The sequence below is a fragment of the Micropterus dolomieu genome, linkage group LG21 (genome assembly GCF_021292245.1).
Source record: "Micropterus dolomieu isolate WLL.071019.BEF.003 ecotype Adirondacks linkage group LG21, ASM2129224v1, whole genome shotgun sequence".
In the NCBI taxonomy this organism is placed as follows: Eukaryota; Metazoa; Chordata; class Actinopteri; order Centrarchiformes; family Centrarchidae; genus Micropterus; species Micropterus dolomieu.
The window spans coordinates 3,692,308-3,719,332 of NC_060170.1; the positions used below are offsets into that span (position 1 = coordinate 3,692,308).

Consider the following 27,025-nt stretch of genomic DNA (forward strand, 5'->3'; position numbering starts at 1 on the left):
TAGACATCCTTTATTATCCTCCTTGTTATGGAGTCTGTTTAGTCCACTTTGTTGATTGTTCCACAAATCATGCGTGTGTTTAGCTGGTGTGCTGTACAGATACCCCAAGGACTGCTCCCAAGCCTTATTGAATGGCGACACCTCATCAGACCTGTACACCATCTATCTGGGCGGAGATGAGAGCCAGCCAATCCAGGTCTACTGTGACATGAGCACTGATGGAGGCGGATGGATTGTAAGTCACTGGCTAACAGGGACACACACACACACACACATATATATACACATATATATATATATATATATATAGTATATGTATGTATTAATATTTATGTATTAATATTTAAAGCTGCACTATTTTTACATTATGGGACAAATGACTATTTGTGATGTGAAAGATATCACTTGTAGTGACGAACCCACAAACAATGATCCCTCAAATTATCAGCTACTCTCAGCTCTATAGAGAGTTTTAGCGTCTTTCAGTGTTATGTTTACTGCTGGTCCCTCTCTACCCAATTACACAGAAAAAATAACAATATAATATAATACTAATCATTTATTGAAATCATGGAGAAATTATTGAGATTATTGAGATTGATAATTGCATTTCTCTGGTGATGAGACTATATTCTGCTGTGCATCTATGTGCCAGTTGAGTTTTGATGAATTTCTGTCAAAGAAAATATCCATGATATATATTTATTGAAAATGTCATTTTGCTTTGAAAACCCATATATAACAGTTATGATTGTCAGATATTTCACATAAACCTAATTTGCATTGGGAATGTCTGGCAATCAGTAAAATCACACAATATTCATTTCTTGTTGTCTTTCTCTTTGCAGGTTTTCCTCAGACGCCAGAGTGGTAGACTGGAGTTTTTCCGCAACTGGAAGAATTACACAGCTGGCTTCGGTGACATGAATGATGAATTCTGGCTGGGTAATTTCTAGCAAACATCAGAGCACAACACAGTATTCCGTGATTGTATGATTTATACAAATGAACAGCATCCAGCATCACCCAATACTCATGTGATATGTTTTGGGTAATTATCAGGTAATTTGTTCCAAAATTTATCAAGCCCCATGGATTTTGATCAGACTCTACAAAAGAAGTTAATATTAAATCAAAAATATTCAATAATGGAATAAAAAAGATACACTTTGAAGCTTGAATCCAACTAGATGTATGAGCCCTCAAATAGTATTTTTCCTTAATTCCTTACTTATTTAGAATAATGCATTATCTGATAATAATATCTTATCACTGAATTGTTATTGCTGTCCAAACATCTTACCTATATAATCTTCTCTGTCACTCAGGTCTTTCCAACTTGCATAAGATCACAGCTGGAGGTCAATACGAGCTGCGAGTTGACCTGAGAGATAAGGGAGAAACAGCCTATGCTCAGTATGACAAGTTTTCTGTTTCTGAACCTCGGACTCGCTACAAAGTCCATGTAGGAGGATACAGTGGAACAGCAGGTAACGCTGACTTCTGGAGCCTGCAGCCAAACATGTACACAATGCTTTTACTTTCTGACTTCGCTATTCTGTCTGTGGCACTCATCCCCGTTGGTTCCTACTGAAGAAATATAAAATTGTTTTCACAAATAAATACATACAGCTCATAAGTATATAGTTTCATATTTATATTTCATATATACTGTAGTTTTGAGCAAACCTTACTCAAACAGGAGGAATAGTGCATTTGTTGGGGACTATTTTCAGCAGTTAGCAGTTTGTGTACACACAGCCATACCTCCACACAGCCCTGTGGGAAGGAGCCACCTTGCAAGATTTTGTGTGAATGCAGCCGCAGCCACGCTTCATCCTGTCCTCTCCAGCTCAGCCACTCCTCGGTCAAAGAGACACACAGACCTGCAGCTCTTTATACACCTATAGTCTCACATAGCCTGTCCTAACTTGTCTCCAAACGTCGTTTTACAGACAGAGAGCAGAGGACAGTAACTTGGTTGCTACGTTTTAATTGTCCAAACCTCAGACCCAGCTCGCTGCCAAAAGGCGGATGCCCAGAAAGTCCAGAACACAGCAAAATTGCACTAGTCTATACATTGTTTTTTTTTGTAGGCAAATCCATTATGCCTTTAAACTATGTGTGTTATGTTATATACATAAACATCTTAGTTTATAAATTATGTAAATTTTGTCAATGTTGTCCAATTTGGTTAATTGTTTATATTATTTGTATAAATTTTATACAGGTAGTAGTTTCTTATTATTTAGATTTTATATGCTTGACTTGGTACCCCTTCTTTTACTTGAAAAGAATGACATCTAGATCAAATTATGTTCAAATGGACTAGAAGAGAATACTGTATCTCTTTTGCACATGTAGTGGCCAGGTAGTGCACAGTTTGTACCTGAAATGTTCATCTACACTTAAAGTGTAACAGTTCAGAAACTGAGCTGCAGTTTATTTAGTTGACTCTCTCTGTGTTGTGTGTCTCTGTAGGCGACTCAATGACCTACCACCATGGCCGTCCGTTCTCCACTTATGACCATGACAACGACATCGCTGTCACCAACTGTGCCCTGTCCTATAAGGGAGCCTTCTGGTATAAAAACTGCCACCGTGTGAATCTCATGGGTCGATATGGAGATAACAGTCATAGCAAGGTACAGTATGGCTGCATAAAGCACATCTCATGATGCAGTTACTGTATGTCATAACACGGATTGCAAATTAGGATCCCGAGGGGCTTCCTGGGTCACTGACTGTCCTTGATGGAGGTCCAGTGAGATGATATTTCAGGATTTCTGAAGAGGGTTCAGCTGTTTTTGAAGGGGTTCCAGGGGTCCCTAATGGGGTTTCACTGGCTTATGATTAGAATCCCTTAGTCCTTCAGTAGTAGTTTAGAGAGTCTTTGATGGTGTTATTATTCCTTTTGAAGATTCTGAGGATCTGTCATGTGGTTCTAGGGGTCGCTAGGAAACATCGAGGTCAAGAAGAAACTGTACTAGCAGGGTTTACCTTGTTTTGATTAGACCTACTTTGATTAAAGCATGATATGGTCTTATCACGTACATTTGTCTTATGTGGTGGTGATATCAAGGGGGGAATCATATGCTGAACCATAAATCCAAACCTGCACTGTAGGTATTTATTGTGGGCCTGCTGTTAACCCCTTGTGTCAAGTAATCCATCTTAACAATACCTTAAACATAGTTAATTTGTCATAACCACACCTTTTCCCAAACCATATCCATAACATAGTTGCCATATAGAGATACTGTAGAAAATAGGGCTGGACGATATGGCCAAAAATGTTACCATGATAAGAAGTTTTAAATCTTTCGATATTGATAATTATCACCATAAGTATCAAATCATTTAAAGGCTGATTTTTGCTCCTGAGTGAAAGTTGAAGAAACCTGATGGTTAGTTGGGGATTAAACTCTTTTGTTGTTGATCCATATAGAGGACTTGTATAATGTTACAAGGGAACAGCATTGTTTGTGTATTTCACTGTAGACCTAGTTAGCCCAATTGCATGATATTAAACCTAAAATGGAAAATTATGTGAATTAATTAATTAATTACATGTTTTTGTTCTAACTTAACCCTTGAATTGTTTGAAAGTTTACTACAGAAAAAATGTACTTGAACAAGGGGTAAGATTGGGGCTATACTTTAGTGTTTGTATTTTCTACTACTACTTTCTACTAATGTGATTTGTCCATCTCCTCTCCAGGGTGTGAACTGGTTCCACTGGAAAGGTCACGAGCACTCAATCGAGTTTGCCGAGATGAAGATTAGGCCATCCAATTTCAGAAACCTAGAGGGAAGGAGGAAACGATCATAAATGATCCACCACCACCACCACCACCAACAACAATAACAACAACAACAACACTGCTACAACTCTGTCTGGACTCCCCATAAACCACCTCGACCCCTACACCCACACACCCTGCAGCGACCAAAGCCACTGCCAAGAGCCCCGCTGCCTCCACACAAAACCAACACACCTTCCCTCCTCCCATTTGCTCACAGATCAGCCTCAACTCCATAGCCCCCTTTCCCTGTGATATGGTTGTAGAGATGCTGCCAGTGCGGAAATTGATGTGCATGTTACAAACTGGACTCTAACAACTGGATTCTACTCACGCACCAAAGAGAGCAAAAACAAACCCATCTCACTTGATTCTGATCCTTTCTCTTGTGTTGCAGCATTTGTGGGGAGGCAAGTGTGCAGCTTGGGCATTATGTTGTGTACAGTAATTAATACAGTTTCCTATTTCACATCCAAGCCACGTTTGGGGTTTTACAGAACAGACAGGCTGATCATAGTACAATATGGTCTTGTTTAGGTTCAGGGCCTCTTTGCAAAAACTGACAATACAGTGATAATTCAACTGGATTGTCATAGAAATTCTATTTCTTGTACAATACTGTACATGTATACATCTGATTTAAACATATGAATAGGAATATTCCTCAGATGGCACTGCTCAGATGTCAGATATCTCCATCTAACCTGCCATTTGTTTGTCTTTGTGCAACTTAACTCGTGTCAGTGTCACTTTATCCTCCCCAGGTTCCCTTATATCCCGCCACGCAAGCCAACATCTGATGTGATAAAGATGGAAATGAAAACAGAAAAAAAAATTGTATGGAAAAGTATTTTACCCACCACATCCCATGTCCATGTGGATGGCAATGTTTCCATTCATTATGTGAGCCCCTAAAGGCATCATGCTACAGCCACAGTATTGTGTTTTAAAAGCTAAAAAGAGAGAAAAGAAAAGCTGATGTGTTTTTATTTGTTTTGTTTCTCTTAAGAATCCGAGGCAGGACCTGTTATTCAGTATATAATGAAATGCGGTGATTTTTTTTCTTTGTTTTTGCAAAATGTGAATACAGTACATATATGTGGAACAAGAGAATGTTATGTGTTGTTGACACAAAAGATGTTGATGCTCAAAACATAAAAAAAGGTCAATTCCAATTGAATTCTATTTGACATAGTAAGGTCTCTATGCTTATGTTAATAACAGGCCAAATTTAGTTAAACTAGTTACTGTTTCTACCCTCCCAACCCCTAAACACCCATCACCTGCTACAGCAGCATACTAAACCACTGACCTTTTAAAGAATGCCTGTGTAAATTAAGTTTGTTTTTATTGTTTTGTTTGTTTATAACTGGGTGACAGGTGTTTCTCTGTAAACTGTATTACAATAAAACAGTTTGTTTAAAGGGAAGATGTTCATGTATTTTTATTTTTCAATGTCAGCGATAAAGAAAAACTGACTAAAATTCCTGACTCAAGGTCCACTTTCTACCTACTTCCAATCACAGCTCATGGTCTTCCTCACTGGACAGAGTTTGCTCAGCTGTCATGGATATTCTTCATGTCACAGTGAGTCTTACTTACCCCCATCAAGTAAAGTGATGCATCATAATAAGTAGTTGCTTAGTAATCTCTCATCGCTTCATGATTCCCCGACTATTAGTTACCCTTTTTGTGCCCCACCAAGTGAAGTAAATCATGCCCTACAAAACTAAGTAACCACTGAGCTCTTACTATTACACTGAGCAAATTTAAACTAGCTCCTTAATAACAAAACAGAGACAGTCTTTAAATAATCATTTTGATGCCACATATTACTATTCACATGCATGTCATATTTTGTAGCATTAGTGATGTTAACCCAATAAAAGTATGTAGTGTAAGCTTTAGGATTTGACCATGAAGTTCTGTGCAAAGGGATTAACTGCGTTCACAAAGTGTAGTGTATTGACTATTATAATATTTATAAAAATGTTTAATACCTAGCCAATATAATATAGGCAATAGTATAAATACTCACTGGAAGGCTTAGAGAAAAATTACAATACTTTATCCATAAGCTTAAGTGTCACACTCAACCTAAACCCAGCCTATTATTATTATTATTATTATTAATAACATTATATGAATTATATTATTATTGATTGTTAATTTTTGTTTTGTTTACCACAAACTCAATCATGGACAAACAGAAGTCACCAGTGGTGTTTTGTTGGATGTGACCGCTCTACGTTAAGGCCCGACTTCCGTCATCAGTAGCTATAAAATCCACCAATCACAGTGCTGCTCTCTAACATCGTGCTCAGCCAGTGGACACGGCTCTCTTTCCCGCTGGGTCTTATTTAAGTGCTGGGTTTGGCTCAGTCGGACACCACGCCCCTCGGCGTCTTTGGCAGATTTCTATTTCCTGCTTCGCCCTGCTTGCAGTGGCTGCTTCCCCCGGACAGAAATGCTGTGTGACAACCTGACTTCGCGGGTTTTACAGTTTCATTTCGGACTTATACTACTACTACCGAGTGAACGGCAGACTTTGAGACAATGAGGATAACTTATTGCTGGAGGTTAGTGAAGTTACTCACTGTTTCAGCTGTGCTCGTCCTGTCTGCTCAGATCTTAGTGAGTAGAGTGACAGCGAGGGAACATCCGCCAAAGCCAAGTCCTCTTCCTGTGGAGGCGTACAGGGTAATATCCCCTGAAACATACCAGTATATTCTCAATCAGCCTGCTGTATGCAAGGACAGAAGCCCCTTCCTTGTTTTTATGGTCCCAGTTGCCCCTGTAGAGACTGCAGCAAGGGATGCGGTCAGGAAAACATGGGGTACTCCGGGTCAGGACACCCTGACTCTGTTTTTTGTGGGGCTCCCTGAGGGGGTGCAGGTGTCAAGCATCCAGGACAAGCTGGAGGAGGAGAGTAGGAAACATGCAGACATCATTCAGATGAATTTCCAGGACAGTTACCAGAACCTGACAATCAAGACCATGGTGATGATGAACTGGCTGGCGACCCACTGCCCAAACGCCTCCTATGCCATGAAGGTGGACGCTGACATCTTTGTGAATGTTTTCTACCTCATCAGACGATTGAGGAGCTCCCCCAGGCAGGGCTTCATCACAGGGTCAGTGATAAGTGATGGCAGGCCAAGGAGGGACAGCAACAGCAAATGGCATGTGTCAGAGGAGCTGTACCCCGAGGACAGCTTCCCCCCTTATGTGTCTGGAGCTGGGTACGTCTTCTCTGCAGACCTGGCCGCCAGGATTTCCTGGGCATCCAGGTTTATCCGGATGATCCCCCTGGAGGACGTCTATGTGGGGTTGTGTTTGCGTGTGCTGGGCGTCCGGCCGGTGTACTCCCGCAGCCTGCTGACATTCAGGAACCTGTTTGAAATTGGAAAGTTGGAGTACGACAGGTGCATTTTTGCCAAACTGGTCATTGTCAATGGGTTTAAACCACCACAGCTGCTGGAAATTTGGCAGGACTTCTCCAAAGGCCACACTAGCTGCTAACAGCAAAGATAACCAAATATGAGAGCTTGATGAAATTGGTAGCCTGCTGTAAAGGGGAAAAAAAGCCATTAGACACACAGCCATCAGGGTGTTAAGCTTAAAGACTGATGGAGTAGTGGGATTAGTTGTTAGAAGGTGGAAATTATATTATCAAAGAATTTAACAAACGGAGAACTTTACAGAGATCTAGAAGAATGTGTTCTGAAATAAAATTAGAAATGGATCAATTTGTCATTAAGTAAAAAATGAATGGCAGGAATTTTGATAATAGATGAATTCTTTAAGTCAGTGGTTCCCAATATTCTTAGGCATCGCGAGACAGGAAATAGACTAAAAGAGTTTTGACAAGTCACAGTAGGAAAAACACAGGTGTAGGTAATAAAATCAACAATGGCTGAATTCCATTTAGCTGCTTCAGTTTCTGGCTCCTGGCATTGTGCATGCTGGCTCACTGTATAGAACTGAGCCATCAAAAAGCTAATTAGTAACACCTGTGCTTTTCCTACTTAAAACATAGCTATGCAAATTTGATTTATTTGTTGTGACTTTTCTCTAATATTGTAAATTCCCATTGTATTCTGTGGTATTATATTTTAGGTGTACCCATCTTAGAAGGCTGCTGTAGAAATGAAGTTACAAGACATTAATCGATTTTCAAATAGTTATACGATACTATAGATGAATTGTTTCAGCTGTAATTGATAATGATAATAGCTGTTACCTGCAGCCTTACGAGAATGTATGTTACGACCTCTGTCACAAGCCGTTTGCATTAAATGGATTTTAGCCCAAGAAGAAGCAGCAGTGTTTTAGAGACACAATGTTTACTGTAGCCAGTCTAGTGTTTCAGCTGCTTTATCCAAAATGCTGGAAAAATCACAGAATTTTTACTACTTTTGGTCTGTCTGTATTTATTTTACTCTCAAGCCAAAGACTATTTTAAAATACATCCATTTCACTACCATTGGGATTATTCTTCGGTTAGTGCCTGATGGGTTCAGGGTCCACGTGTACAGTAAATTACATGGGGCCTCATTACCCTGTAAACAAAAAAAAATAAACATGAAATATTGACATGATGCGTTGCACTGCTACTATAAAAAATGTAACTTTATAAAATAACCTGCAGCTTATTTGCCAGGTTACTGTGCCTATTTATTTACAGTATGTAGCAAATGACAGTGTGCCTATTTATGGATGTGTTGTAGTTGCACATGGCCACCAGCTGGTGGCAGTATGTGCCAGCAGATGAGCAGATGTGGTTATTCTTTACAGTGCAAAAGGATGTTGCTGGTGATTCAGTGCCTAATTCAGTTGGACTATGACAGTGAGAATTGTGGAGGAAATAAGTAACTTTCTCTCAGAAAAGCATTTAATTGTGTTTTTCTGTATTTACCAAAATGCCTAATCTATTTATACCTCATGAATGGATACTGAAGCTGTAGTTTCTGCATAATAATGAGAAAATGTGCTGAATCCAGTTATTTTTAACCGTTAGTCAGTGTGTCTGTCCCTTACAATGTCTCAGTGTTTGTTGTTGGTTTTTTTTGAAAGGAAAGTTTCCATCACTGTTTTATTACTGCTATTATTGTCTTGCTATTACTACTGCTGCTGCTGCCTTTGTGTCCCTGCAGAGTTTTAGTTTGCCTTGCTGGAATAAATGATGTTTCCATCCAAACAAAAAGCCTCGGGCAAATATTGTACTTTGTACAATTGTATTTGTTTGACCAGTTTTACATTTAATGATGTATTCATCAAATGCATACAGTAGCGCAGCATTGAAATGCTTATTTTTGAAACTCAGGGCATTATAAAGAACATGCTTTATCAAGAAAAAATAGAAACCAAGGACAAAAGGAAAGTACAGTGCATTAGGAAGTAGGTTGACGACTACAGGTGTTAAGTAGTTAAGTTAGTATTAAATATGACGTTAGCAGATTGTTATTATTACATTCAAATGTAGCAGCTTTCTAAGCAAGGTGAGTGAGGTGGAGCTGATTAGAATTATGTTAAACAGTTTGATGTTATAAAGAGTCTGTCCTTTTCTCAGGACAGTGTGTTCATGCACAGACTGGGCTTGACTGACAGCTCTCTCCTTCCTGTTTGTTTTGTTGTGGGACAAGTTAAAACTTCCCCTCTCACACTTTGCTAACTTCAGTCTGTAAGTTCAAATCTGTCAAGGAAGGAGGAGTCAAAGAAATACATTACACACAATGTTGTTAAAATATGAAGAACCTAGCATGTTCCTCATGTTTTCACTGAACTATAGGGATGCTTCCAAGGGCCAGGTCCAACCTTACCAGGATCCTGACAATAGAGATAAATTACATTTTTCGTGACTTTTGTTTTGCACAGGCATACATGTAGGTTCAAAATGATATAGGAGAATGGACCTGTATTATCGTTTTCAAATATAATAGAAAGCACAGCTCAACAAACATATAGCCATAATGATGTTGAACAGAGACCCTACTGAGATGGTTTAGAAAAGAAAACTTCACCAATGTTACTAGTATGTGAAGTCTGGTGTGTGTGTGTACTTGTGTCCTGTAATGTACTTAATCAAAAATGGAGCACTATGGGACATGAGAATGCAGAGAAAATGAGAGTATGGAAATTTTCAGAATGATGCAATTTCTAGAGGTGAGTGTGAATTGTAGTGTAACATGTAGATATAATTGTTAGCTATTAACTGGTACACTGCTGTTATACAGTATTTCAAAAGGTGTTCAGAAAGTCCTGTCTTTCCATTCCTAATTGATTGCTGATTTGAAAAAGTTGCATATTGAATTAACAGACTGGATGATGGTGAACTAGAGACAGCAAAAGGTAGAATTACATGTTGTGTTATGACTGGCCTGCTGGCTGATGCCTGCAGCAGAGCCGGCTGCTGCTTCATGATTCACCAGTGTGGCTGAGCCTCAGCAGATGGCAGCCTCACAACTAGACAACGCTCTGCAGAAACCAATCCTAGGCTAAGGTCTGCAAGTGTTTTTCTTGTTCTGGGTTGGCAGCAAACCAAACTAAGTCTTTATCACTGGGAGGAGAAGACAGATACTTTTTGTTGTGCCAGGGTTAGCCCTTTTATCAAAATTCTGTAACAGAAAAGAAAGGTGAGCTTGTCCAGCCCTTAGAAACTGATTTCATACTAGGTTTGGTTAGGGCACCAACAACACTGATATTTTTTTACATTAAACTGTCTGCAGGGCTTTCTTTAGTGGTTGCAAACCTGGAGGCTGGGATCCCTCAAGGGGCCCAAAGAAAGATTTGAGGTGTCACAAGATATTTCTCTCACACTCACATTTATTATTATTTTTGTATATGTGTCTGAATATGTACCTCTTCTGGACCTTCAGATGAAAGAATCGGACAATGAAAATCATTGTTTGAACTGAACATGTATCTTGTGTTGTGGGATCACATCTAGATATTATATACTTTACTTAAGAGCTCACAAGCCAAACAAAGTATTGCCTTAAAGAATGATAAATGCATATTCTTATGCAATGTTAGTATACAATATACAACATTTGCTGGTAAACCATTGACAGCATGCTCGGGAGGACTTCCTTACAAGCACGCCTGCTCTTACATAGTCAGATCAACCTCTAGCTGAACAGCCTAAATTTGTAAAATTCTATATTGTTTTGTTCCTCTTTCCATTTCATCATGTTAAAGCTCTTCTCCATTTGGCTGTTATTTGTGTACCGTCTGTTCGAGTCTATTCATTTCCCACACGACTGAGTGGGAGTTTGTGCTTTGGGCCAGAGCTCCACATTGTTCAAAACACTCCCACCTCTGTGCTGTGCTGTATCTAGATACTTCTGATCAGCACAAACAGCTTTCAGATGAGACGTCATATTGTCATTGTAAGGCAATATACACAAATGTTTTAACTGTAGACTGAATTCTGTTATTGTAAGCTAAATTTCTCAGGTGTGTTTGGGGGGCTGAAGGGGTCTTGAAAGGTATCAAAGAAAAAATAAAGATCATCAAATAAAGAACATCTGCTATCCGCAAAAAATGTAATATCACGAAATTCTACATCAGTCCAGCACTGTTCTCCTGACAACGACACAGACTCTGCCAAGCCGCCTGTGTGCTGCTCAGCTCCGCCCGGCCTCCTCTCCTCGTGGGTGGAGTTACATCCACCGACGCGCTGGTGAGGCTGGTTTCTAAGACAACCCATAAAACATGTATTTGCATTAGCGGGGCTTGTTTTACCACAGACCGCATCCACAGAGAAGTGAGCTGCTGCAAACTGACTGCACCGCCTGGATCCTGCAAGAGACTCGTTAGCAGGTTAGCAGTTAGAGGGAAAGTGTTAAGACAGCGGGGACTTCTGCACAGACAACACACTACAACGGAACTATGATGCACAGTACTTCACAGAGAACATAAACCTGAGCTGCCTTTTACTCACAACGACGCTGGGACTGAATCCAAGTAAGTAGACTATTTGCCTTGTTATCATGTGAGTTTGTAGAAAGTTTAGAACTAAACTGCAATGCCTGCTTTATAGAAAATTGTAGGAAGAAATATTCCACAGAATGTTGTTTTGTCGACAAGCATGCCACAAATCACTATGAATGAATTGAATAGAGAAGCTGTAAAAGCGAGCAAATTACATAAATAACTTAAGGTACAAAAAGCTTAACGCTATAGTAGTGCAAACGTATATATATTCAAACTCTCAGGCATAGTGGTAGTGGTTAACAACCTTGGGACAGGAGTCCCCAAAGGGGTCACAGAATAAGTATGGAGGGTCAACAGCTTTAAAGACAGAAAAAGTGTAGCCTATATTTCGAAGTTGGCAATCCAGACCCCTGAAATTGAGCTATTTTCTCTCTTTAGCTTAAATAGTTTTTTTTTTATGGCTGCTCTAATCAATACTGTTTGCGCAAGGCAGTTGTTCTCAGTGATAAGTGTTAAAAATCCTCTTTATGGCACCTGGCCTGGCATTAAACCAAAGTTAGTGACTTGCGGGTGGAACATTTAACAGCTAAAAAAGCTAAAGAGCCAGATATTTCCCCCCAGGAGTTGGTGGAAATCGAAACAGGGCTAAAAGGAGCGTAAATATTAGACTTATTCATCAGGTGACCAGAAACACATCTTCAAATGTGGATGTTGCTCTGTGTCTGCTGGATGTGGAATAGGCAACTACTGGCTGACACATTGCCACATGAACAACAAAGTGACAATATGTCAGTGTTGTATTTACAGATCCCAAACAAGCCGCCAAAAAAAGTTAATGAATACCTGTTTAAATAAATTTGTGTTTAACTGACAAACATGGGGCAGGGTAGTATTCCAGTGCAGAAATAAATTGGATGTGGGAATGTGTGTGTGGGCGTTCTTTAGTGGTCCACAGCTCCTTTTTGGCACAAGGCCCTCTAATGGGTTAATCCATCCCTCTCTTTGTCACAAAACGTCTTGGACTTTTTTTGTAATACTTGTTTTTTTCTTGTAAAAGTACTGGATACTTGGCCTCTTCAGACTTCTAAGATACCTCTAAAAACAATCTGAGAGGGAAAATAACTATTTGGTTGAATTTAGTTGGGAACTTATTCCATAGTTAAACAGGGAGATCAATTTGTGGATTTGCATTGTGTTCCTTTGAAGACATCAACTTAGTTTGATTGCACAAACCTTAGTGAGAGATCAATGTCTCATGCAAAGTATTATTACCGTCGTCTTGTCTGTCGTCAGGAAATAAACTCAACTGTGATGTTTTTGAAACAAACAGTGTCTGATGTCTGGCATTTCATGTCGTCATGTTGGTTTTCTATGTTGCTTGCTTGACATGTGTATGTATGTGTTATTTTTGTGAAAAGTCCTGTGTCTGCGCTTTTTCTCATTTGCTGTTGCATGTATGTGGTTCCTCCTCAGTTTCTGCATAGAGACCTCTGGGTTTGTTCCACCATCAACGAGATGCATATGAATAGCTTATTAAATCAATGGAGTAAGTATTGAGAGTTTCTAATACTTTTTCAGCTCTTCTGCGTAGTGTTTACATTGCATTTCTGACAGTAAATGCATATATGTCATGGATTGTGTATTTACCAGGAGGGGATTTTGATTTCTTATCTGTATGTCACATTCAAAAGGAAGTGGCAAAGTAAAATAATCTGACACTGAACTGAGAAACCACAACTTAATCACTTGTCTTGAGCGTGATCTGCGTATGTGGTGCTGTGTTGCTTGATGTCAGTGTCTCAAATCGATTACAGCAGTTGCTGTATGTGTTCAATCATTATGTCTCCTCTATGTTATTGTGTCTTAGATGGACTGGGGCTTTAAGCGGATGAATCTGCCGTACAGTAATCATGTTTAGCTGTGCATTGCTCTGAAATAGAAAGACCTTTGCTCAGAATCCTGCCCTTCTAAACATGCTCAAAGATGGTGTGTCAGAGAAGTGTCCTATTACCTGCCCTCCACGTTGAACACATCCTGTACAGGCTATAGGTTTTCTTTCTTTATGCTTGAGCTCAAGTAAAAGAATATTTTAAAGCAGTAGATAAATATGAAACCCCAAAGTCTTCAATATTAAATAAAAAAGACTATGATAAAATGAAATAAATAATCATATTAATCAATTGTGTAAAATGTATAAATGAACCAACAGTTTGTGAAATAATTGATTAAAAAATCAATTCATTATTATGAAATGTTGTTTCTCTTTTCATTTTCATAATTACAGTTTTATTGGATATTATTTTAATTTCATTATAGACATTTTTATTTCAGAAGTCTGTTTTTTGGGGGGCATTTTTCCAATAATCTGTTTATTTCATAATGTCAGGTTTAATAATCAAACATTTTATTTCATAATGTTTTCACGACAGTGGTGTTGTCACTGCCCTCACACTTTTCAGCCAGTCATGTACCCCCTGCCCCTCTTAAGCTAGCAAGCTCAATAACTGCTACCTATTTTGACTAGTTTGTTCCTGTTAGCTGACAATGCTAAAGTTATTCATTATTACCCAAGTAGAGGCTGCTGCTGTAAACAAACACTGTACACATACACAGTAACCAATCCTTTAAACCTTGGCTTAACAAGGCTGCCCATGCACACTTTATTTAAATAATCTACTAATTTTATAATTACCTATTTAATTATTTATTTAATAATGAACACTTTGGGGATCCACAGATAAGTGCTAGATAGTTCTTTTTTCTCATATAATAATAATTTTCCTGTGCTCAAGGGAATGTTCTCTTGCTGTTTAATTTGGAACACAGCAGTAGTACAAAAGGTATAAAATTCAGTGCTGACCCCAAGCTAAAGCAAACACCTGCATCTAAGAATTTCCATTTACATGTAAGACCACATGTAACAAAACAAAACAAGTAATATTTTTTGCCACTTGTGCACACAAAGGACAGTGAACAATGCACATATAAGTTTTTCTAGTGCTCTAAGGCACTTTTTATTTATTATGTGAAATGGTCCAGATCAGTAGTACATGATATTGTTTAGCCATTTAGCCTGGGTCAAATTAAGTACATTCAAAGTATGTAAAATTGTAAGTAACTGGTGTAAGTGGTGTAACTTTTTTAATTAAATTCACACAACTGTTACATGCCTGGGAAACTCGGTGACAAGATTCATGTTTGCACTGGCTTTGTAGTTTGCAGCAGGCCTTTGAAAACAGTTCCTAGCAAGCCATCTGTGTTGTTGATGTAAATCCCTCACCAAAGACAGGCAGTTGTTGTGAGAGTCTGTGCATTGGAGGGATGCAGAAGGGAGGGAATCCTAATGAATCCTCAACGCACTTCTGCTTTTGATGCTGATGCGCAGATTTGACAGGAAATCCTTCAGGCTACGGATCACAGTGATCATCACCTTTGTCATGTGCTGTCAGCCCTAAGCCCTCACTTTGCAGATGGTAAACGCAAATAATCTCACCATGAAATATAGACAAATCCTTCACTTCTTAGCATCTTTGTGATGTCTCACCATCAGTTTTTTCCATGAGTGATTTGGGTGTAACCCGCTACAGACACCCACATCACCCCACCCTTAGTGGTGCGGTGGCTGGCAGTATGCTGCTATAGGCTAGTGCATTCTTATCGACAGACTGCACTCATCAAATACATTTTATACTGTAGCGTAAAGGAATAGTTCAATAGTTTTGGAAATACACTTATTCTTTCTGAAAGTGAAATGAGAAGATAAATATTAATGTTTGTAATAAATGTTCTTTTAGCAGCTCCTGGTTTAACAAGAATCTACAGCCATGCTAGCAGATCTATGAGGCAGTAACCTACGTAAGCATAGCTGTGCATTGAGCTAAATGCTAACATTAGCAACATGCTCACAATCACATTGCTAACATGTTTGCAGGTATGATGTTTACCATATTCGTCAACTTAGTTGTGCGTATTAGCCATAGACTTGGAAGGAGTTGTCACCCATAGGTTTCTGAAGATTGTGAAGAGCAGTGTGGGTTGCTCTGGTTGTTGCCTGACTTGCTTAATACTCGGCCAATCCAAAATTGGGCAAAGTTGTTGGAGCGTCGTAAGAGCTGAGACTGGATGCAGCAGCTAGTCAACTGTGATGGCACCCTGCTGTCATTCAAAGTTAGCCCAATATACATGTATCTATATATATATATATATGTATATACAATTATACAAGAAGACGAAAAACAATGTAGTGATGAAACGTAGCGCCGTTTGTCTGTTTTCAGCTACTGTAAAAACATGGCGACGCAACATGTAAGGGGGACCAGCAGTTATGTAGATAGAAATGGCTCATTCTAAGGTAATAGAAACAGTTCATTATGTAAGGTCTTTATGCACCACTGAAAACATAGTTATGGATATTATATTGCATTTCTGTCAATAAATCCTCAGAAATTTAAACTTAATAAACAATTGCAACTGCTATTTGGAAAACTTCTGGATAATTCTGAGAAAACTTCCAGTAGCTGATAACTTAAAATGGATATCACTCATTTAAATCTTGTTGAGGTTTAATTTAGGCTATCATGGAAACTAAAACTCTACTGGAATCCATAATAATAATAATACCTGGCTTCAGCTACTACCACCACTACTACTGTGCTACTTGTCATGGACTTTGACTTTGCCATGCTTCAAATGCTGCATTCAGGAATGCTGGTTATCTTTCGCTTTGCAGACATTTTGTCTGCATAGCATGAACTTGACAAACATTGAGGGTTGGCTCAAATACTGGATGGGTTCAGTGTTGTGTTGGTGGTGGGAGGTAGTAGAAAGGGACAGAGATACATTGTGTTGTTTTCACATTTTGTATGACCTCCATCACTGTTTCCAGCCCACTCACCCTTCTCTCTCTCAAGTGGCATGTTGTTCTCAAACAGCATTCTTCTTCGCAGGAAAAAATAGAGCGAAGCGTCTCATTCTGCCAACGTTTCCACAGGCGGTCAGGGAGTCACTCTGTTGTGGAATAAAATCAACACTGTTTGTTTGGGTGTTATGCAAAACCACAGAGGGAGATACTGGCTAATGTGGGGAGTCTCTCAAATGGCCTGAATGCATTTAGAAAAAGTCCAATTATTTAGGTTGTTTACAACCAATGATCTACTTAAAGTTTTTAGTGATGATGTGCCATTCCTTTAGACAGCATATAACTTCAAGGGCTGTAGATGTTTGTTGATGTTTTTTGTGATGTAATTGCTACTAGGTGATCCAAAAAATGGACTTTGCCATGTTTCATTTCATGACATGTCTGCATGATCGCCATCACTGTGACTTTAAGAGCCAGCTGGTCTTACTAGAGCTGAACACTAAGATGTCATCTTAATATACAGTAGTTCTTAGGATAATCTGCTGTATGTTGGTATTTCCAGTGCTATTCTGGTAGCTCAGCATAAAAGTTAAATCCATGTCATGTATTTTATTATTATTATTTTTACTTGTGAGCATTAATGCAAATATGCCTCTAATAATACCTTTAAATAGAGATCCACACTTTTTGTTTTGTTCCATCTGTGCTGTGAAATTATTAGGAAGGGAGGTTGAATGTTAATGTTTCCCACCAATATTCATTTAATTAAGACAATGAGTATCTACCAAATCACACATTACAAGTGGAATTAGCACTTGCCAAAAGTATGGCAAACACAACACATTTATGTGATGATTTACCAAACAATCCAGCCACTCTGACTTTTGCAATGTTGGTCTGACCACACTGAAATATTTCAACAACTATTGGATGGACTTCCATGAACGTTTGCACACACATTAATGGTCTCCAGAGGATGAAGCACACTGACAATGGTGATTCCCTGACTTCTAGCGTCACCAGCAGGTCAAAGTTTTCAGTTTTATAAAAAGATGGATAGGTACAAAATTTTTTATAAATATTCATGGCTTCCAGAACATGTATCTTAATGACTTTAGTGTACTTATGAGGTTGACATTTGTCGTTTTAAGTTACATATCTCGACCTCTATTGGATGGATTGTCGTGATTTTTGGTCAAGTTATTCCTCAGGCTGTCTGCGTTTTTGTCTAAGATCTTTTACCCTTTGACAGTGTGTTTTCAGTTCCTAAAAATGTCTTGCTCAGCATTCGGTTGTATTAAAAGTTTTCTTCAGGTATGTACAGTTGGTTTTAAGCCTGTTTTTTGCTAGCCATAATTAGCTTCTCAATTAATATACACAGTTAACATGAATTACGAATGCACCTCACTAACAGTGAGGTAGCTCCACCCTCTCATCCGAACACAGTCACTTCTAGTTCCAAAAAAACATGATGGTGACAGCAAAAATGCCAAATTTGAGGCTTCATAATGGTAGCAGACAAACCATTGGGTGACGTCACAGTTATGGCTATGTGACCTTCTTTTGTACAGTCTGTGGGCAATCCCTTAACTTTTCATCTAGCACCATCATCAGGTGAACATTTCAGTTTCATCTGTGATAAGATTCTTGCAAAACTAACATTCCCATCAGCCTCAGCTGTACCATTTTTTTAAATAACCTCCACCATTTAATATTTTTGAACAGACCCTCAACACATCACTTCTCATCATCCTTAAGTCAATGTATCCACAGCTGTGACGTCTTCATCTTTGGGGTTTGGTGTCCGGGATGTAACAGTAACCACATTACCAGTTCACCATGGTATTGGGAGGTGTACCGCAGGGCAGAGCATGTTTCCGTCATCATGATGGTTATGAATTAAGTGTTGTGCAATCAAGCAATAAATATTATGTACTATTAGTTCTCAAAATTTTCCTATTTGTTTGGTTTGACACTTAAATGTTCCAGTATAAAGACAGTGTGAGTTAGCGGGTGTTGCTCATGAGTTGACCACAGAAATAGTTTCTGCTTTCTGCAATTGGTGTTTCCCACAGCTTTTCCCTGTTGTCCCCACCTTCCATCCCCCTTTCCCCCTTCTTTTACAGGTGTTGTCCTTTCTCTTTGCTGTCTGTTTGTGCCCCCCCATCCCCGTGTCTGCCCCCCTGTCCGGACCGGTGACAAATCAATACATAATTAAATAAATAATAAAACAGACAAAGGAGTATTTTAATACTCTCTTGTTAAAGTAAAATCTGTCTGGCACAATATGGTATCCAGGTCATTATAGTCTATACCAGGCTGCTGGGCAGGACAGGTTTAAAAAAAAAAAAAAAAAAAAAACCAAACTAAAAAAAAAAGAAATAGTTTCTCCAAGTGAACCGTTGTTAAACAGCTTTCATGAACTGGTTGAATCACTGCTATGAACTTGAATCAGTGACATTTATATATACTATAATTTCATGAACTGAAAAGATTTGGAAGAAACTGATATTGTTGTTTCAAATTGGAACATTACTAAGGCCAACTGTTTCTTTTGTATTTAATTTCTCTGTAAACATCTACAGGTCAAAGCAAGATGCTAAACTAAAATTGCCCCCCTCACATCTGCAGCATTTTAAGTGAGGATTATTTACGGCAGCAGGCTCAGTCCCAGCCTTGGTCTATCACTACAGGCCAATAGACTCAAGAAATATTGACCTTTTGGTTCTTTGAGAATGACATATCAATAACTACTAGAGATGCACTGATTGCAATTTTCTTGGCTGATTCTGATTTCCGATTTTTTTTTTAATAGTCTGACCTGCCGATACCGATTCCAGCCAATTGCAATTTTCTTTCTCAGTAATAACTACAATTGACACCATACATAAACACTGTTGGATGTTTTCTTTCTTTCTTTTCCGTTAGCACCAGCACAAGCATTGGCTTATTCCTGGGGTCCATTCAATTGTCTATTCATAAGAAAAATTAATAAATAATTTCTAGCAGTATAACATGGCTCAGTGTTTCCCACAGAGTTACATTGTAACTGTGGCAGGGACTATTTCTAGTAGGTTATTCCTTATCTCGCCATTTTAGTTCTACCTAATTCTTCACCTTGCTCACCTCGCTTTTGCCTTCAGACACACACGTACACACCTACATCTGTCTTTCACAGACCGGCTTGCCCCGCCTGCCTCTGTTTCACTCCATGTATGTGTCTGCATTATGTTTAATAAAGTTGCCCAAAATACACCACTTGCGTGTAGGATTTTTTCACCAGTAATGCGTTTTCACAGCGGCAGGTGAGCTGAGTGTGGAGGAGGCTTTTTGTTAAAGAATTAGCCTACTGAAACAATCGAAACCAACATGGGAACGAATGACATCGGCACCAACAGGTGTATTCGCTGATGCTTTAACTGGTCTGTTCTTCTAAAATCAGATAACATCTCTTCCTGTTTCTCTGCAAAGTGCTGAAATTGGTCACTAATATAGCCTAGTGTGGTGGCCGTTAATATACCTGGATATGTCCAAGTAATATTACAAATTGCATGTCTTCTTCACTCACGGTGAAGAACGACTAGCCTGTCCTACAGAAAAACGGCTGTGTAGTTTGATTGTTCACCCATATTTACACTTGTTTTTAGTCCGCAACCTCTAGTGACTGTATGACTGTAGCAATGGAAAAAGTTAGGTGATATAGTATAAAAAGCGACAAAGTCCACTTAAGGAGGTGGACGAGTTGGACGGGGTGGATGCATGGGTCAAACAAACTCTGGGCTATCACACAGGAGGCCGGCGTTTGAGTCCCATTTGAAACCAAGTCAGTGGTGACTTATTTAGATTTACGTTAAGCTAAGTTAAATAGCGTTATTGACTTATGTCATGTGAGTTAGGTCAAGTGATTATAGTGACTTACTTAACGTACTTTTTGAAACCCAAACCATGATGTTTTCCTAACACAACATAAACCATGTGTCAATGTCACTTGACTAACGTAACATACCTAAGGTTCAGAATGCCTGTTGCTGGAATGGTACTTTAAAGCTCCCGTGTGTAATATTTTTGAGGATCTATTGACACAAATGCAATATAAGATCCATTACTATGCTTTTCTAGTGGTGTGTAAAGACCTTACATCAGAAACCATTATGTTTTTATTACCTTAGAATGAGCCATTTATATCTACATAACCGCGGGACCCCCCTTCCATGGACGTCGCCACATTGCGTCGTCATGTTTCTACTGTAGCTGAAAACGGACAAACAGCGCTACAGAGCGCGTTTCGTCACTACGTTCTTCTTGTTCTACTTCTGGTAGAATTCAAGCAGTGCAGACACTCATCACTATGTCGAATATGTACGTTAGAAGAAGTAATAATATACAGCAGTGGACGGCAAATAAGTTTTACATTGGAATTGCAATATTTTCAACGATTAGATGGTGGATGAGAATATAAGCCATAATATTGACTTGCATCCACATGTTGTTTGGTTAGCTCAGTCAGTATGTGCAGAACTTGTAACACAAGGGTTGAGTTCAGTGTTTAATCCCACCATTTAGGGGAATCACGTTCTCTGACCGCTCTTTCAGAGGTGTGTCAAACAGGCTACAGACTCTTTTAATGTTGTTTAGAATTAAAAAAAAAAAGGAAAAGTAATTCAAAGTAAAACCTCAGTTCAACTTCAAATACAGCATTGCAGTAAACAAGCTTCTTGCGCTTTTATTTTGTCTGCAAAACCACTAAAGAGAAAATTATTTCTTTATTATTGAGATAGCACACTCATGTCTTCACTATAAATATGAATATGTTACTGCTAGAAGCCAGGGAGCTTAGCTTAGCTTAAAGACTGAAAACAGTGGTTGACAGCTAGCCTGGCTCTGTTAAAAGGTAACAAAATCTAACTACATGCACCTCTAAAGTTTACTATCTTACACGTTATATCTTGTTTTACGCCATTTCCACTCTTTATGCTAACTAAGCTAACAGGCTGCTGGCAGTAGCTTCATATGTTAACCACACAGACACGAGAGTGGGATCTTCTTATCTCACTCAAGAAAGCAAGAAAGCGAAAAAGCATATTTATCGGACCACAAAGCCTTGATTTGTTCATCCTAAACAAATAGTAAGTTTTCTTCTATAATAATGTTTCCATACTTGAGCTACATATATCTTCTAGCAAACCTTGTTCCCATCCTATACACCACATCATAGCCAACTTTGGTGCATGTTTGTGCACACCCAAAATATCTCATAGCACTGTTTTGCACTGATTTTGAAAGATTTCTGAGGCACCCAACTCCTCCTAAATTAAAAAAGTACAGAATCAAGTACAGAACACACACAGGACTGAAAGCAATTTACAGTCTACATGTTTGTTTTTAATCTATTTGAATAGTGAGTTTAGAGGACATTCAATGAGGCTTGTTACATCATGCTCTATTCATTATCTGAAATTAGGTTTTGCTTCCTCACCTCTGAATTACAGATTATTACAATTAAGAATTAAAATTACGAGTTATCATAATGCTATTTTCATTATTATTCATTGCATACTGTTTACAGGACGAAGTCAGTATTGCATTATTGGGAATGGATGATCTAAATTAGTTCTTCCGGCATCCTCAGGCTTATAGCACAGAGAATGAGGATTGCTATTTTTAAAGCTTTCAGCCAAATTAGTAATGCAGTATGATTTTTGGATGACATCAGCATGGAGGTCTAGCATACCAAATGGCTTCACCTACGTAATGTTGTGTGTCATTGATATGTGGCCTGTTGAAACTGTTGCATCATATCCAAGCACATGTCAGTGCATTTGCTTCTGAACATTGCTGCTGTCTTTCAAATTCACGACACTAGATTAAAACTTAAACTAATTAAAAAGTTTTAGGGGCTTACATTGTATTATTGTATATTTGTAAGACACTATATTAGATGAAACTTTGAAAAATGATGCCACTTCCTGTGGGCAGCAGAAAAGAGGATGAAAATGAGGAGTACTGTAGTTAAAACAAAATTGCACAAACTGAACAGATTGGTAACACTAAGAAATATAAAAACTGGCAGTGGTAAACCGTACATTTAGTCAAGTACTGTATTTACAGCTACAGTTACTATTTACTTTACAGATATGTAACGTAGTTGACAGTTAACCCATCTCGATAAACAACAAAATTAGTTTAACTTTAATAAATCAGTGAAAATAATGCTATAATATAATATGTAATATATAACTTTCTTTAAGGGGCCATTCTACATAATATCTACTTTTACTTTTGATAATAATGAAATTAGTATGTTTAATTTGAAAGCTATTCCTCATAGTGATGAACCCACAAAGAATTATGACCTGCAGTTTCCCTCACTTTATTGTTTTGGTTCACTCTCGCCACTCTCATCTACAAGTTCCAGCAGCACCAAGTAGCTGCTGTGAGTGAGAAAGTGTGGTAAACACACTACCTGCCCAGCACCAAACAGCTAACAGACAAAGTTAGCGACTAGCTGGTGAACATAGTGTAGCATTTAGCAGCTAAAGAGCTAGATATTTTTCTTTTATTTGTCAGGTGACTAGAAACAAAGCTCCAAATGAGTGAATGCTGCTCCATGTCTGTATTATAAAGTATGTCCCCCGTAAATACATAGTTCATGTTCTGCAACAGTGGCATAACTCGTCATTGCTGCGTCCACCACAAAGTGTGGTTGACGCCAGTGAGGAGCCTCAGCTATGTGTGGTCTAGCCTTGTCCATCCGTCATTGATCTGATGTCTACCCATCTGACATATCACTGATCCCTGCCTGCCATCTCAGCCTTCAAAAACCTGCAGACGAAGGCAGAGCTCCAAGGCTGCTGTGGCTCCAAGATGAGCGTCACTTCACTTTGGAAAATCCATGAACCAATTAACAGCTACTGTGGCTTGGCTCAGGCCAGTTTAAATGCCCAACTTTAATGCATGAGGCAGCATTTAAAAATGTCATGACTAGAGGGCTGTTTAAGGCAGATTAATGCTCTGCTGTGGTGTAGATGCCCGCATCGTTTACATACTTAACGGCTGAAGTCACTAGGGCTCGGAGGATGCTGTTATCCACACCCTGAGTCCGAATAGAATGACAGTTCTAGACTTAGTTGGCATTCTTTTCCTGTTTTGCTGTTGAGGGCAGCTGGAAATCCCCATCTTTGTGTGTGCGCGCTTGCACATTTTAAGGGGTCTCAGCCAGTCTATGTCCCCTGGGATGTTAGATTGTCATCAAGTTCATTAACACCTATTTGGTGTAAGAACGAGCAGATTGAGCAATCTTTCACATGGTGTGACTTGTATCATTCTGGCTTCATGTGTGAACTGTTCAGTGAGTCACAAACTTGACGTCATCCAGTGACGTGAATCTCCCTGTTTGGGAGGTGGCACGGCCCTTCACGGCTGCTCAGAAATCATTGGTCTAAGTGTATAAACACACACAAACACACATACTCTCTGCTTTAAGCTAACATCACATCCCAGTCTGATCTTTAGGACATTCCTCAGAGAGGAGCCTTGTGTTAAGAGGCGGAGCTCTGGGGAGAAATCTCGCTTTGGTGTTAACTGACTTGTACTGCGAAACTTTCATGAGCGAGATTCCTTATCAGCTGGGAGGACGTCAGTGTGGCTTTGACTAGCCCTAATTTTCTCGTTGATGGTGTGTGTGGTCAGACGCAGGTCAGGTTCACAGCGGGTTGTGATAACAGCACTTCACACAAGACAGACGTATTTCCTGCATGTTGCTTGTGTAACTTTCCGATTCAACACGAAGCTTCAGCTGTAGAAGAATTACGCCTTGGCTCACGTGTCAGAACTGACAACACAATGGTCAAATTAATTGTAGTTGGTGGAACATACTGTTTTAAATCCTTACAGTAGTCTAGAGCCGTTGATTGTTGTCTTAATACTTACTTGCTCGTAAGATCACGACAAGCACTAAACCCAAATAGCAGTCTTCAAAATGTTCAGAATGACGTAACAGATGGAATATCCATATCCATTATGTTAATCTTATTTTCAGATAGTTGAACATATTAAAGCTGCATTAATCTTGTGTTAACCAGATATAAAAGTATATTAAATATTAATTAATTAATAGTATATTAATATTAATATTAAAGGGGTCTCTTGTGTCGAATCCAAACGAAATTATGACCCAACTTTTTAGTTCTCCTCACCTCTACTGAGCGTGTTAGCATCATTTGGCTCTTTTATTTAGGTTTTATAGCCACAACCTTATTTTATTTAGTTCAGTCTCAGTGCTCTCATCAACATTGCCTAGCACCAAATGGCAGACAGACAAAGCTAGCAACTAGCTGGTAACATCAGAGGGGCATTTAGCAGCTAAAGGGTCAGGTATGTTTCTCAGGAGTTGGTAGAAACAAAAAAGAAAGCCAAATAAAGAGTTAATATAAGACTACGTACTGTAATCATACTATTGTTGCTCTTCTGCTGCATGTGCAAATAGGAAGCTGTCTGCTGACATGTTTGCCATATCTACTTTATAATGTGATAATGGTATGATGTTGTGTAAAAAAAATACATTAATGTAGGTTTATATGTTAGTAAACTGTTAAGGCTGGATTAATTTATCAAGTAATCTTTTCAAAAGACCATAAAGATGTGGTGGCCTGTTTCTCAAGACTTTCCCACCCTGTCTGCGGCACTTCCAAGACCATTGGTTCCTGCTTCAGTTGCAGATCTTTAAATACAAATATATAGATTTATTTTTTTAAAGGCCAAGTAATATCCTTAAAGAGAGAATCTACTCATGGGATTATTTTCAAATATATGGAATATTTCCACCCTTGTCCTTTAAGACAACGGTTCCCAAACAAGCCATTGCATTATAGCATATGTGACGAGGGGCAAAAGTGAGAAGACAACTAAACTTTTTTCCCAGTAGACAAATGCATGCATGTTACAGTAATTAACAGCAACTGCTGCATTGATTTGTGTGCATAAGGCTTTTCCTACAATGACATGTAAATATGTTCTATGAATCTTATACATTTAGGGACGATAATGAAAGCTAGCAAGATTCAGGTTGGCAAGTTTTATCCAGACAGCAAAACAACATGTAAAGAAGAGCAATGGCCATCAAGCACCAGTCAAATCTAAAATATGTTTTGTCATACTGTCTGGCTGCCAAGTTTACTGCCAGTATGTAAGAGACGTTTGTTAGTTTCCCCAATATTGTTACCAGTTGATGAAAATTCCTTCCTTCCAAAGTGACAAACAAAAGAAGGTTTGGGAAATACAGCTTTAAAATAAATATAAACCTACTGAGAGGCAGAAAGGAAGGAGAGATGAAGGATTGAGACAGTAGAAAGTAGACAGTAGAGGGATGGAGAGAGTGACAGCTAGATGATAGGGCTGCACTGTAAGCGTTTCTCTCTGGCAGTGCTGAAAGTGTAGTGATTGTTTAGTGTGGAGCCGAATGAACAAAAGCAGCATGAATAGCCGGGGTTGATTCCGCCGGCTTGATTGACAAAACCCTGCCAATTGTGTTAGCGTGTCAGTGTGTGCTTTCCACCGGCGTCATCCTAAAGGCAAGAGAGGCTGTTGTCGTGGAAAAAGCAAACTCTGACCTTCAGTGTTGTCACACCAGTACTCTGTGGCTAAAATTAGGTTAGGACTACCCCGTTTGTGAGGAGCAAAGAGAAATGAAATATCTCCTTGTGGGAAGTGGAGTTTATTCCACATAGATGTTTAAACCCAGCCAAATTTTACTCACTCCAAAACAAGTGTGGCCCTTTATGTTATGTGACAAAGGGATTGGTGCATGTATGTAGATTATGTTTTATGTTAAGGTTTTTTATTTATTTTAGTTATATAAAGTTGCTATTTATTCTAGTTTTATTCTTATAGTCAACACAAGGTTGTAAAATGAAATGAAAGTTTGTAGTCCCTTTATGTAGTCCCTTTACGGTTCAGCGGTGCGCGCTGTAATTAGCTGATTGGCACGCTGCGTGTCCGTAAAGACAGCCCGGGGTCAGGGCGGCGTCTGGTTGCAGCGTAGCAGGTGGCGACCGCGGTTATGAGGAGAGCCCCATGAACCCGTTAGGAGTAGGCTAACTTAGTCGGGGAAACCCAGGTAGGGATCAGCTGCGTAGTTGGTGGGATTTGAACATGTTTTCTATTATCTTTTATACATACATGTGTACAAAATAATACAAATGCAAAAGCTGTATAGAGTTATGTTTTGTTTAGTTCGGGTTGCAGGTAGTGAGTCACGGCCCTGGTGGTTTTTTTTCCTTGTTTTGTTCTGTTCTGATGGTCTGGCTTAGTGCTCATCCTGCTGTGGGATAAACTTGCTGCTTGCCCATTGATTGTGAGCTCCCCTTGCGCTGGGTTAACGTGTCTGCTGGTCATTATCTGCTAGTGTGTTTTATGGGCTCATTGATCT

At 39.0% G+C, this 27,025-nt stretch overlaps 3 protein-coding genes and 1 long non-coding RNA gene across 7 annotated transcripts in view; 3 read left to right on the top strand and 1 right to left on the bottom strand.

Moving 5' to 3' along the window:
- The window catches only part of tncb (tenascin Cb), a 47,928-nt gene extending 42,699 nt beyond the window's left edge, over positions 1-5,229 (top strand). For all 3 annotated transcript variants that reach the window (XM_046035705.1, XM_046035703.1, XM_046035704.1), the window contains 5 exons: positions 84-235; positions 849-945; positions 1,329-1,490; positions 2,482-2,645; positions 3,722-5,229. In XM_046035705.1, the coding sequence (XP_045891661.1) occupies positions 84-235; positions 849-945; positions 1,329-1,490; positions 2,482-2,645; positions 3,722-3,832 (686 nt within the window). In that variant the 3' untranslated portion in view covers positions 3,833-5,229. The remainder of the gene's footprint in view (positions 1-83; positions 236-848; positions 946-1,328; positions 1,491-2,481; positions 2,646-3,721) is intronic.
- LOC123960767 lies at positions 545-3,821 on the bottom strand. 2 transcript variants are annotated; one of them, XR_006822597.1, is made up of 4 exons: positions 2,499-3,821; positions 1,695-1,886; positions 1,304-1,590; positions 545-952 (listed from the first exon to the last, which is right to left on the bottom strand). It is a non-coding gene; the product is annotated as an uncharacterized LOC123960767 (long non-coding RNA). The 2 variants fall into 2 exon arrangements; XR_006822598.1 differs by lacking the exon at positions 1,695-1,886 and having other exon boundaries at positions 1,304-1,384.
- A 962-nt stretch (positions 5,230-6,191) lies between the features above and the next one.
- On the top strand, positions 6,192-9,003 carry LOC123960921 (beta-1,3-galactosyltransferase 2-like). The gene has a single exon (XM_046035958.1). The coding sequence runs from the start codon at positions 6,360-6,362 to the stop codon at positions 7,323-7,325; it is 966 nt and encodes a 321-aa protein (XP_045891914.1). The 5' UTR covers positions 6,192-6,359; the 3' UTR covers positions 7,326-9,003.
- Positions 9,004-11,510: 2,507 nt separating this feature from the next.
- The window catches only part of LOC123960691 (dual specificity testis-specific protein kinase 1-like), a 50,605-nt gene continuing 35,090 nt past the window's right edge, over positions 11,511-27,025 (top strand). The window contains exons 1-2 of the mRNA XM_046035603.1: positions 11,511-11,771; positions 13,215-13,287. Coding sequence (XP_045891559.1) covers positions 13,257-13,287 — 31 coding nt within the window. The 5' untranslated portion in view covers positions 11,511-11,771; positions 13,215-13,256. The remainder of the gene's footprint in view (positions 11,772-13,214; positions 13,288-27,025) is intronic.

Coding starts and splice junctions, on each gene's coding strand:
- LOC123960921 (XM_046035958.1), top strand. CDS start 6,360: ATGAGGATAACTTATTGCTGGAGGTTAGTGAAGTTACTCACTGTTTCA.